The sequence below is a fragment of the Vulpes vulpes genome, chromosome 15 (assembly GCF_048418805.1).
Source record: "Vulpes vulpes isolate BD-2025 chromosome 15, VulVul3, whole genome shotgun sequence".
Taxonomy (NCBI): domain Eukaryota; kingdom Metazoa; phylum Chordata; class Mammalia; order Carnivora; family Canidae; genus Vulpes; species Vulpes vulpes.
In genome coordinates, this window is record NC_132794.1 from 11,513,070 (window position 1) to 11,526,198 (window position 13,129).

Below are 13,129 nucleotides of genomic sequence, written 5' to 3' on the forward strand. Positions count from 1 at the left end.
TAATTATTTATTTATTTGTTCATGAGAGACACAGAGAGAGAGGCAGGGACTCAGGCAGAGGGAAAAGCAGGCTCCATGCAGGGACTCGATGGCGACTCGATCCTGGGACTCTGGGATCACATCCTGAGCCAAAGGCAGATGCTCAACCGCTGAGCCATCCAGGTGTCCCACTTTCTTTCTTCTACTTTTTTAAAATTTATTTTTAATTTTTTTTATTTCTAAAGATTGTATTTATTCATGAAAGACACAGAGAGAGAGAGAGAGAGACAGAGAGAGAGGCAGGGGGAGAAGCAGGCTCCATGCAGGGAGCCTGATGTGGGACTCGATCCCGGGTCTCCAGGATCACGCCCTGGGCCAAAGGCCAGTGCTAAACCACTGAGCCACCGAGGCACCCCTCTTCTACTTTTTAGAGTAGTCTACACACTCAGTGTGGAGCCCAACACGGCCTTGAACTCTCCACCCTGAGATCAAGACCTGAGCCGAGATTAAGAGTCAGATGCATAACCGACTGGGCCACCCAGGCGCCCCTCTTCCATTTTTCTTAGTTCAAATACTAATGGTGCGTCATAACTGGTGGCATTTTAGAGTCAACAGACAACAGAATTGGTAACGTGCCCAGCACAGCGTCTGGCTTGCTGTCAGCATGACACAAGTCGTAGCCATTATCACTATCTCAATATGACAGTGAATTTGTCTGGCTCTCCTGTGGCTCTGTCCACTTTGATCTCTTTTGAAGCTGTGCTGTGCAGGGTGTGCATGTTTAGAACCACTTTACCTTCCCTATGAACCGAAGCTTCTTATGAAGATGCTTTGTGCCTTAACGTCTTCTTTGTATGATGTTGATGTAATGAAATCGGCTCTCTTGGTGAGGATTTGTCTGGCATATCCTTTGTCCTCTTGCTACTTCCAATTTTTCTATGTGTGTATGTTTTCTCTGGGTCTTTTAGAAACAGGTACAATTTTACAATCATTTTAAAAATACACACTGACAATTTTATCTTCTACTGGATCACTTAGTCCTTTTACTTTTTGATGTATTTCTATTATATTACTTATGTTTTCTTTTTTTTTAAGATTTTATTCATTTATTCATGAGAGACACAAATACACACATACACAGAGAGAGAGAGAGAGAGAGAGAGAGAGAGGCAGAGACACAGGCAGAGGGAGAAGCAGGCTCCCTGATGTGGGACTTGATTCCGGGTCTCCAGGATCAGGCCCTGGACTGAAGGCAGGCGCTAAACCGCTGAGCCTCCAGGGCTGCCCTTACTTATGTTTTCCATTTGTTCTGTCTTTTTTTTTTTTTTTTTTAATAAGATCTCTTCTTTTTTGTCAGCGTAATCTCTTGACTGAGTCATTTTTCTTACTCTGCTTTTCCTTGTAGTACAGAGTTTCTCAGCTTCTCCTCTATTGATATTTTGGGCTGGATAATTCTTTGTTGTGTGTTGGCTGTCTTGTGCATTGTTGGATGCTTTGCACTTTCCTAGCTTCTATTCACCGGGGGCCAGTAACACCCCTCCAGGTTTGACAACCAAAAACGTTCCCAGACATTGTCACACGACCCCTGGGGTCGAAACTGTCCCCAGTTGGGAAGCACTTCTCTAGTGATGAGGTTACTCTCGAAATCTTAACATACTTAACTTATCCATGTCTCAAATGAACCACTGCCATTATTCTTCTCTAAAACACAACAGGAACATTTTTCTTAAAGATTTTATTTATTTATTCATTAGAGACACACAGAGAGAGGCAGAGACACAGGCAGAGGGAGAAGCAGGCTCCCTGCAGGGAGCCCGACGTGGGCCTTGATCCCGGGTCTCTAGGATCACGCCCTGAATCAAAGGCAGACAGACAACCACTGAGCCACCCAGGTGCCCTAACACAACAGGAACATTAGGTCACATTATCTGCAGTCGTTTGCCTTCCTGGGTTTAAGTTGTTGCGTTGCCAACCCAGAATATATTATTGCTGTTTCATGCAGTCAGTGTTTGTTTAGGTTTTCTCACGAATTTACCAGTTTCTTTCCTCTTTTCTTCTTACGTGTCATAACTTCTGTGTGGGAATAGTATCATTTTGCCTAACATACACCCGTTAGAACTTTATCTGATAAAGACCTTTTGATGTCAAAGGCTCTCAACTTTTGTTTGTCTGAGTATTTTGTCCCCTTTCCTGGAGGGATACAAAATTTGCAGGATATGCAGTTCTAAGTCAGCCAAGATTTTTGAAGCACTTGGAACGTATTCCATCCACTTCGGGGTTCTATTACTGCTGAGAAATAATCTGTAAACTTAATATTGTTCTTCCTTTGAAGGTCATCTACCTTCTCTGTTTTTGACATCCTGTCAAATTCACTCTGATGTGATTTCTTTCCTTTTTTAATTTTTTTTTTAAGATTTTATTTATTTATTCATGAGAAACACAGAGATGTGTGAGAGGCAGAGACACAGACAGAGGGAGAAGCAGGCTCCATGCAGGGAGCCCGACGTGAGACTTGATCCCGGGACTCCAGGATCATGCCCTGCGCCAAAGGCAGGGGCCAAACCGCTGAGCCACCCAGGGATTCCCTTTTTTTTTCTAATGTGATTTTTTTTTCTTATTTGTCCAGCTTGGGATTTGTTGGGACTCCTGATATGGTAGTGTCTTTTTTTTTTTTTTTAAAGATTTATTTATTCATTCATGAGACACAGACTGAGAGAGGGAGGCAGAGACACAGGCAGAGGGAGAAGCAGGCTCATCACAGGGAGCCCGATGTGGGACCCGATCCCGGATCCCAGGATCACGACCCGAGCCAAAGGCAGGCGCCCAACCACTGAGCCACCCAGGTGTCCCATAGACTGGTGTCTTTAATCAGCCATTGTTTTTTCAAATATTCAGATAGTGCTGTTGCCTCATCCTCTCTTACCTCTCCTTTGAGGTTGTGATCAGACATTAATTCTATCCATCATATGTCTTATATATTAACCTCTCATATTTTCTTTTTTTAAAAAAGATTTTTATCTATTTATTCATGAGAGACACAGAGAGAGAGGCAGAGACACAGGCAGAGGGAGAAGCAGGCTCCCTATGGGGAGCCCGATGTGGGACTCGATCCCAGGACCCGGGATCACGACCTGAGCTGAAGGCAGATGCTCAACCACTGAGCCACGTAGGGGCCCCAACCTCTCATATTTTCTATCCTACGTTTCTCTATATTGCATCCTTGATATTCACGTCAGATCTACCCTTCCAGTGGCTAATTTTATGTGTCAAATTGGCTGGGCCATAGTACCCAGCTATCTGATCAAACATGTCTTAATGTTGCTGTGAAGATATTTCTTAGGTGAAATTAACATTTAAATCAGTCAACTTTGAATAAAGCAAATTACCCTCTATCATGTGGGTGGGCCTCATCCAATCAGTTGAAGACCTTAAGAGAAAAAAGATTGAGGTCTTCGTGGAAGAGGTCATCCTTCCTTGAGGCTGCTTTTGGACTCAACTAAATGTCAGTTCTTCCCTAGGTCTCTACCCTGTCAGTCTGCCTTATGTATTTTGGACTTGTCGGCCTCCACAATCCTGTGAGCTGATTCCGTAAAACAAATTTCCTTCCCTCTCTATAAATACACACAACCTAATAGTTCTGTTTCTCTGAACCCTAAGTTTTCTCTCTCTTCAACTGTGTCTAATCCGTGGTTAAACCCATCCTCTGACTTTTAAATGTCAACTATTGTATTTTTCATTTCTACAGGTCTACTTGCATCCCGCCCCTCAAATCAATTTGGTTATTTTTGTCTGTAGCAGATCATAATTACTGGTCCCAATTGTTCACTCCCTTCCTTGTAAGAGGATTATACATTCCTGGTTGTTGCTATATGACTTGCAGTTCCTCCCTGGGGAGGAGTACTTCTCCACTCTATTGACATTGGCCTTGGTCATGTCTTTGACCAAGGAATGTGGACAGAAGTGACCCGCCCCACATCCAAGCAGAAGCTCTAAGAACCTCTGTGGGGTTGGCATTTCTTCCCCCACGTAGCATGTCCTTTAGCCTAGATCCTAGAATGAAGAAGTCGCTGATATTTGGGATTCATGTGCTACCGCAGTAGGGCTGAATGATCCAGCCTCTTGTGCATTCTGGACGCGATCAGTGCCCCTTACATGTATCTAACTGCACTAAGCATCCATGTTTATGGCCGGTTCTGAAGTCTTTGTGGGTCTGATGGACTGCCTGCTGCTTCTGCTGGCTCTTGGACACCATGCTTTCCTCTTGTGTTTCATGATTTCTAACAGCTAACCCTGTTACTTGACCACCTGGACAGTGTGATCTAGGGCTGTAAATCTTTAGAGCACTTTTCAGGAAAGATGTATTTTGCCCCTTCAAGCAGAAAACACGACCAAAACCAAGACAAAGCCCCCTCAGCATCAACTGAAATGCTGTAGTCGGTGGTAGGGGTGTGTGGTAGGCTGAACAATAACCCCAGAGATGCCGGATCCTAATCCCTGACACCTGTGAATGTGACTTTATTTGGAAACAGGGTCTTTGCAGATGTGCTCAAATTGGGTTTCTTGAGAGGGGGGAATTGCCTGGATTATCTGGGTGGGGCTCACAGGCAACCACAAGTGTCCTCATAAGAGAGAGACAGAAGGGAGAAGGTCATGTGAACACAGAAGCAGAGACAGGAGTGACACTGCCACCAGCCCAGGGACGCTGCCATTTGCAAGAAGAAGGAATACATCGTCCCCCAAAACCTCTGAAGACTTTTCAACATCTTGAATTCAGCCTAGTGATACTGATTTTGGATTTCTGGTCCCTGGAACTGTGAGAAAATAGGCTTCTGTTAAGTCACCAAGTTTGTGGGACTTTGTTACGGCAACGCGAGGAAACACACATGGGGGCGGGATGGGATTCATTTATTCCTAGTGGCCCTGACACAGTGGGGGTGGCTCTTTGGGATTTCAGATTTATGGGGAGAAGGCTCCTTTAGCTCCTACCTCGGGTGAGCCCTGGTCTTTGTCCTCTGTCTCCTAGGTCCTTGTGAGGGGCTGATACTGAAGGGTTTGTCAAATGCCCTCCAGGTGAAAAGTGGCACTTGGTTAGCTGCTGTAGCTTTTGTCCTTTGAATATTCCTCCCTTCCTTGTTAGGAAACATCCGAATTTTTTTTTTTTAAACATTACAGCCAGCATTTCAGTTGATTTTGTCTGAGGGTCAAGGAGGTAGCCTAGTTAGCCATATTGCGGTAAGTGGAAGTCATAGGAATTTTTTTTCTTCTTCTTTCTTCTTCTTCTTCTTCTTCTTTCTTCTTCTTCTTCTTCTTCTTCTTCTTCTTCTTCTTCTTCTTCTTCTTCTTCTTCTTCTTCTCCTTCTCCTTCTCCTTCTTCTTCTTCTTCTTTTCTTCTTCTTTCTTCTTCTTTTCTTCTTCTTTTTTTTTTTAAAGATTTTATTTATTCATGAGAGATGCAGAAAGAGAGTCAGAGACACAGGCAGAGGGAGAAGCTCACATGCAAGAAGCCCGATGTGGGACTCGACCCTAGGATCCTGTGATAACGTCCTGAGCTGAAGGCAGATGCTCAAGCACTAGGCCACCCAGGTGCCCCTTTATTTAATTGTTAAAGATTTTATTTATTTATTTGAGAGGGAGAAAGAGAGGGAGAGAGAGCACAAGAGCAGGGTGGGGTGGGGCAGAGAGAAAGGGAGAAGCAGACTCCCCATCGAGCAGGGAGCCTAACGCGGGGCTTGATCCCAGGACCCCAAGATCATGACCAGAGCTGAAGGCAGATGCTTAATGGACTGAGTCACCCAGGTGCCCCCTGCGCTGGTTTTAGATGCAAACATTAGAAACTGATTCCAGCTGATATAAGCAGAAAAGGAGTTTCTCAAGATGATATAGAGTTGCTCAGAGATTTCTCTGGAAGGGTTGGGGGAAACAGCCTCGGCGGGGACCCAGGCAGGAGCAATGTCCAAATCAGACCCAGGCTGGTGGGGACGTCACTGATGCTGGGGTGACCCCCTGGCTGCTGGCCACTTCTCCCAGAACCCCTGCCTCTGCCGCTGCCACCTGTCTCCTAAGTCAAAGCTGGGCTGGAGCCAAGCTTGCGTGCCTATAGCCCAGCAGCGAAGGGGCCGGGAACCGAGCATGCAGCTTCTGGAGCCCCCAGAAAGAGGGAGGGGTTCACATTTGCAAAGTGGGAGATTCCTCAGTCATGTGAAGGAGATTCAGGTGCAAGGTGGGGAGGGGGGGCAAAAAGGATGCTGAGTGTCCAGAGCAGGGACGGACATGCTCCCTGATCCAGGTGCTCCCACAAGTAGAGCCCTCCCATCACTGTACGTGTAGGGAGGGGAGCCTGCTCAACTGGGAATCATTTTCCCCTCTGTCTCGAGACTTAGCCCCCTGACTACAGTCAGATTTCTGGGGGCACTGAGAACCGAAAATATGGTGATCACTCCCTCACGGTGTTACTGACAATAATTGAAAAATACTGAAATGTAGGGGCCCCTGGGTGGCTCAGTGGGTGAGCATCTGCCTTCGGCTCAGGTCGTGATCTTGGGGTCGGGGGATCAAGTCCAGCATCCGGCTCCCCGTGAGGACCCTGTTTCTTTCTCTATGTCTCCGCTTCTCTCTCTGTATCTCTCATGAATAAATAAATAAAATATTAAAAAAATATGCTGAAATGTAAAATGAATGCAAGGAAGTTTGACCATTTGCTCATCTCCCTGCCCGGCTATCTGCTGCCCCGCCCATGGTGGTTCATTTTAAAAATGTCAAGTTATTCGAAGAAGTTATTTTTCCTATTTTTGTGGTCTTTGACGAATGCTTTATTGGGCAATCTGGCACAGAGGAAGGGACATTTGTTGCTGACCTCAGTTTGTGGAGTTAAAGTCATACCCATGAGATTATGTTGCGTGTAACAGTGGCTACTATTAAAAAAAAAAAAACAATGGCTACTACTTATTGAGTACCTACTGTATACAAGCACTGGGGGCAGCACTACTTTTTTTTTTTAAGATTTATTTATTTTAGAAAAAGGGGTGAGTGCACCTGGGTGGCTTAGTTGGTTAAGTGTCTGTCTTTGGCTCAGGTGGTGATCCTGGGGTCCTGGGATTGAAACTCACATTGGAGCCTGCTTCTCCCTCTGTCTCTGTCTCTCATGAATAAAAAAAAATAAAATCTTAAAAAAAAAAGAAAGAGGGGCATGCAAGGGGAGAGGGAGAGAAGAGAATCCTTAAGCAGACTCCCCACTGAGCATGGAGCCCATGACCCTGAGCTGAAATCAAGGGTCGACTGCTTAACTTACTGAGCCACCCAGGTGCCCCTGGGGGCAGCACTTTTTATGGAGTATGACTAATCTTTAAATCTTTTCATTTCCACGTACAGATGAGGAAACGGCGGGGTCACAGGCTAGTAGGTATCTGAGGTGGAATTCAAGGCTTCCTAGATTGACAGGTCCCAGATGCCATTAGACCCTCACACCCGGTGTGGTTCCCGGTTGACAGCAGCAAGGGACTGAGGAATACTTGTAGAACTAATGGACACCAGCAATGGCAAATGAGAGCCTCATTCAATATCTGACAGTCATCCAAGTGTAGTACCACTAATGCATGCATATTAAATAGAGAATAAAACTTTAATAGAGCACCAGCACGATATAAAACATATACAGGTAGCAAAATAAGTTCAGTCCAAGTATCCCTCCCTGAGAATCCAGAAAGCTTGCTGACCCCTTTAGAGTTGAGGTGGTTTTGGGGATCAGTCCATCAGCTGTCTGGTTGGATTTTATAGCATCTCAGTTTTTATTCCCCGTTTTAGATATATTTGTTTCTTCTAATTTAATTCAAAACTCGTTTCCTATATTAGTGTGCATCAGAAGCTGAAAATTATACTCCCAATGATCAACATATCTTTTTTTTTCTTCTTTTTAAATCATTGAGGCCTTTTATAGAGCAGCAAATTCCCAACATGGAGTATTTTTTTTTGCCAAGCCAGTCTTTAAAATCTAGCTCTGTGGTTGTTTAGACGTCCTGGAATCTGAGAGTTCTGGATTTGGGGTTTGCTCAGGGGGTGTCCCGCTCTGGTGACCCTCAGGGGCAGGGGAGAGAAGCAGAGGGGTGCTGCACCCCTGTGTGTATGCTCCCTCCTTGGGGACCAGCTCGGAGGATCCCTGCCCGGACGGGGTCCCGGGAGTACAGCTGTTGCCGGAGCTCTGTCTGCTGCTTTCGGAGACTTGCGTAATGACACTCAGTTTATCAAAGACTTCATTCTCATCAGAGGGCGGGAAGGAGAAAAACAGAAGGGTACTGTGATGAGGGTGACCCAAAAACTACGAGAGAGAGAGAAAGTTAATGATCAAAATTGTCCAAATTCTTTTTCTGGGCTTACACAGATTTTATACAAGACTCCTGGCTGGAGAGTGATGCTTTATTTACTTATTTATATTTTTAAATAAAAAAAAGATTTTATTTATTCATGAGAGACACAGAGAGAAAGAGAGAGGCAGAGACACAGGCAGAGGGAGCCTGATGTGGAACTCGATCCCTGGACCCCGGGATCATGACCTGAGCCGAAGGCAGATGCTCAATCACTGAGCCACCCAGGCGCCCCGAGAACGCTGGTTTAAAGCATGTGACAATCACAGCAGGAGAGTTCCTCAAGGTTTAAAAATAGAATTATCGCACGATGCAGGAATTTCACTTCCGAATATACACTCAGAAGAACCGAGAGCAGGGTCTCAAAGGAAGACTGGTACAGCCATGTGCACAGCAGTGCGATTTACGAAAGCCAGACGGCAGAAGCCGACCACATGCCCATCGACGCCGAAATGGATAAATAAAATGGGGTCCCTCCGTACAAGGGAAAATTAACTGAGCCTTAAAAAGGAATGAATTTCTGACACAGGCTACACGGATAAAGCTTGAGGAGGTCATGCTGGGTGGAATAAGCCAGACACAAAAGGACGAATGTCATATGATTCCACTCATGTGAGGTCGCCAGAGGGGTCAAATTCATGGACAGAAAATAGGATGGGGCTTGCGGGGGCTGCAGAGTGGGAAATAGGAATTTCCTGTTGAATGGGGCCAGATGCCATTTGGGGTGATGAAAAAGTTCTGGAGATAGACAGTGGTGAAGGTTGCCCAACAACGGGACCCAGTGTGAATTCACTTCATGACTCACAAATGGTCAAGATGGCAAATTTTATGTTCCGTGTATTTTACCACAGTTTCTTAAAATGCGACAACAGATCTGCACTTCAGACCACCTTCTGATGGTGAAATCAGGTCACCCTCTGATGGTTCCTCTTTTTTTTTTTTAAAGAAAAATTTTAAAAAAGATTTTATGTGTTTGAGAGAGGGGAGAGGGGGAGAGAGAGAGAGAAGCAGACTCCTTGCTAAGCACAGAGCCGCACGTGGGGCTTGATCTCCCAAGGACCCCAAGATCACGGCCTGAGCCAAAGGCAGATGCTCAACAGAATGAGCCACCTAGGTGTCCCTTTAAAGATTTTATTTATTTATTTGACAGAGAGAGAGAGAGAAAGAAGGAGAGAGGGAGGGAGAGAGAAAGCATGAGCAGTGGGGAGGGGCAGAGGGAGAAGAGAAGCAGGCTCCCCACCAAGCAGGGAGCCCCATATGGGGCTCGATCCTGGAACTCCAGGACCCTGACCCAAGCCAAAGGCAGTCGCCTAACTGGCTGGGCCACCCAGGCACCCCCTGATGGTTCCTCTTTTAAACCGGGAGAGAGATTTTTAGACCACTCCCAATGCTGTGGCGCTAAAGCCTGAGTGTCGCTGCCTCTAGGCAGCAGCCTGGTGCGGGCATGGGATGAATGTGTCCTGGAGTAATGAACTGGATCTCCCGTGCGTCCTCAGGCTGAGTTAGGGGCCTGCTCTGGCGCTCGCCAGGCCCCGATGTGTCCCCAGTTTCAGCTCTCAGCCCTGCGCTGCCCATGGTAAATCAGCGGCCACGAGCCAGTGGCTACTAGCCAATTTACCACACACACGGCTTGCGCTATGTTTCTGTGTAGACCAGTTTATGGACACGGCCGTGTGGACTTGTCTCTCCCAGGGCACGGGGCTGGCCCCGGGTGGGAACCCTGGTCTGACCCTTTGAGCCATGAGAGCTGCCCAGCTGTGTTTCCCAGAATATCTGCCAACTTCACATTTGCCATTTTTCCTCCTTGTAGGTCCACCTACGCTCTCGATCTTCAGGATGAGGTGGAGACAGTCCCAAAGCTCCGCAGGTTCCCCTCTCCCCTCCTCTGTTCACCTGTAGCTTCACCTCTGCTGGCCGGCTCCCCTCTTAACGTAATCTGCACACTCAGCCCTTTGATGCCACTTACTTGAAGCCGCTGGCAGCCGCACTGCCCCTGGTGTCACCTCCCACCCCCGGGGTCTCAACCAGCTGATGGAAGCGAGGGGAGGGGCAGGCAAGAGGAATTATGTCCAGATTTCTGTTGTCCAAAGGAGGACATGGGTAGGGGGCAGGAGGAGCCTCCGCAGATCCTCGGATCCAGGGGATCTGTGAGATCGGACTAGAGCCACCCTTGATCCTCCCAGGAAAGGGCACAGGAAGAAGAGCGGAGGAAGATGTGCTGAGTCTCAGGAATGCAGGGATCAGGCTGGTCCCTGTGTGGGACACCCTGAAACCCCATCTAGCTGTATTGGATAAACCTCCCTGTGGCTTCAACTCAAAGTCTCCACCTCCACTAAGTCTCCCGAAATTCCTAACTATTCTCTGGGCCGTGGTTAGTGGACCTTTTACGTCATGCATCAGGCTGGAGGATTTCATGATGCAAGGATCCCAGTCTGCATGGTTGCCTGGCACTCACTTCCTTCATCCTTCACTGCTCACCACCCCCCTCCCCCCCCAAGCACTTGCCCCATTTCTCAGGTCAATCACAGGGGCTGGCTCTGCAGGCAGGGCTGCAAAGTCTTCTAGCCTCACAGCAGGGGCTCCTTCCGAAGGCCCCCCTTCACTACGCCCGCCCGTCTCTGGCTTTGATTTGCCTGGCGACACGTAACCCCATCTGTCCTTTCCTGTCTGAGGGTCTCTGTGATGGCGAGCCAGAAACCGAAATAGCAGGTGAATAGCTTTGCTTCCTGTTGGGTCTCTACTTACAAAACACCTTCTACCCGGCGCAATGGGCCCACCCCCCTTTGTTCTTCCTGCTTCTCCAGATCTCACAGAGGCCCCTTGGCCCATTCTGGTGCTGCTGTCTCAGTCACCACTCTTGATAGAAGGTTCTGGCCACTCTGAAACACCTGCCGGTGGTCATGGTCTCACTGTGGATGCTGCGTGGCCGAGACCAGCCCTCACGGTGGAGGTGCTTGTTCTGTAGCTTCCAGAACAGGAAGGGGGCTGGCCTGGCTCGGAGCAGAGTCCCAGAAGCTGTGCCATACAGAAGGGAGGGGCTGAGGCCAAGGGACTGTGTCCTTCCCGGGGACAGTCTCTGCTAGGTGACTGGATGGTCTGGGGACAAGGCCTGACACCAGCTGTCATGACAATGTGGTAGCAGGACCAGAAGGGAAAGAAGTGGCGAGGCCTTGGTTGGGCAGACGCACTTCAGAGCCTGAGAAACCCATGGTGGAGGGCATGCTGGACATCTTCTCCGAGGTACAGGACCGGCGAGCCTACCTCACCTCTCCTGATGCTGAGAACCAGCACCACGCTAGGTGGGCCTCCGTGGGTCTGGAGGCAGCATGTTCCACCCCTGCCAACGTAACTCCAGTGTGTTCACAGGGTGACACAGGACAGCTGCCAAGGGCAGGAAGGGGCCCTGCAGAAAGTAGGGGCTATGGAGCAAGCTGCCCTCGCCACATCCTGGGACCAGCTGGGGCAGGGGTACGCAGGCCTGGCATTATCTGCCAATGATGACACGTTAACGGAACCCAATGGCCGTGAGCTGGCTGTGTGGCCTGGCAGGTCCCTGAGGGTCTGTGGTGGGAAGACGCTGGCTGGAGTGTACGGCAAATCCTCAAAGGAGAATCACAAGGCAGATCACTAGAGTTCTGGAGCTAGGCCAGGCCATCTGCGGCAGAGAATTATACCCTTGAAGAAGGTTCAAATAGCTCTTGGATGTGACGGGGACCCGGTAGAGATAGAGCCTGTGGCTACAGGACCCTGGGAGACCGTGTCACCCAGAAGGGACCACCACAAGGCCCAAGATTGGGCTCTTCGGGGACTCACAGGCAGGGGTTAATGGCTAGGCCGGTGGTCAGGGACCCCGAAGAAAGGGGGACTGGAGGGTCAGGAATGAGGAAGTCTGTGGGAGAGGCATGTGTTAGGGACCCACGGGAGCAGCCCCAAGTGTCTCTGTATCATTAAGAACGCCAAGACTGCCACAGGAGCTGGGGCCAGCGGAGCACATAATCTCCCAGACCTCAGTGGTGCCCACCAAGGCCCTCTAGGGCCGGGATGGCAAATCATCCCTGCAGCAGGTGTCAGCTCCAGCTGAGGTGCTCTGCTGCCCCTCGAAGTGTCACCGCCTCAGAATGTGACCTTACTTGGTGACGGCGTCTATACAGAGGTAACTGGGGTAAAGCACACTCATCAGGGTGGGCCTCCAATCCAATATGCCTGGTGTCCTTACAAGAATAGGAAACTTGGACTTAGACACACACACACACACACACACACACACACACACACACACACACACAGAGGGCAGCATGTGAAGATGAAGGCAGGCACTGGGATGAGGGGTCTACAAGCCAAGGGACACCAAAGGGTGCCAGGAAAACTCCAGAAGCCAGGAGAGAGGCCGGGAGCAGATGCCCCCTCACAGCCTGAGAGGGAACCACCCTGCCCACACCCTTGATCTCAGACCTCTGGCCTCTAGAACTGAGAGATGACAAGCTGCAGACTTTGTTACGGAGGCACTAACAAGCCAATACATCATTGTAATAGGTGACATCAGGCCAGACCAAAGGGCCCAATGACGGCCAGCATGGCCTGGAGTGGGCAACATGTCTCGGGGACCCACTGATGACACCACACACTGCACCACCCAGCAGCTGCCGGCCTGGAGGAGCAATGGACTGACTGACTGGCAGTGCAGGTGAGGTGCCAGCCAGGAAATGGTGCCCTGTGAGAACGGGGCTGCTACCCTCAGCACCCGGGGGCAATCTGGGAGCAAGGGCCAGTAGGAGATGCTGCATCCTCAATGC

At 48.8% G+C, this 13,129-nt stretch overlaps 1 protein-coding gene across 3 annotated transcripts in view; it reads right to left on the reverse strand.

The window, feature by feature from the left end:
• Positions 1–7,578: 7,578 nt before the first annotated feature.
• Positions 7,579–13,129, reverse strand: part of IFNAR2 (interferon alpha and beta receptor subunit 2) — a 56,501-nt gene continuing 50,950 nt past the window's right edge. For 2 of the 3 annotated variants that reach the window (XM_072740787.1, XM_072740785.1), the window contains one exon: positions 7,579–8,290. In XM_072740787.1, coding sequence (XP_072596888.1) covers positions 7,967–8,290 — 324 coding nt within the window. In that variant the 3' untranslated portion in view covers positions 7,579–7,966. Of the gene's footprint in view, positions 8,291–11,046; positions 11,992–13,129 lie in introns of those variants that run through there. The other variant, XM_072740786.1, reaches the window with a different exon arrangement.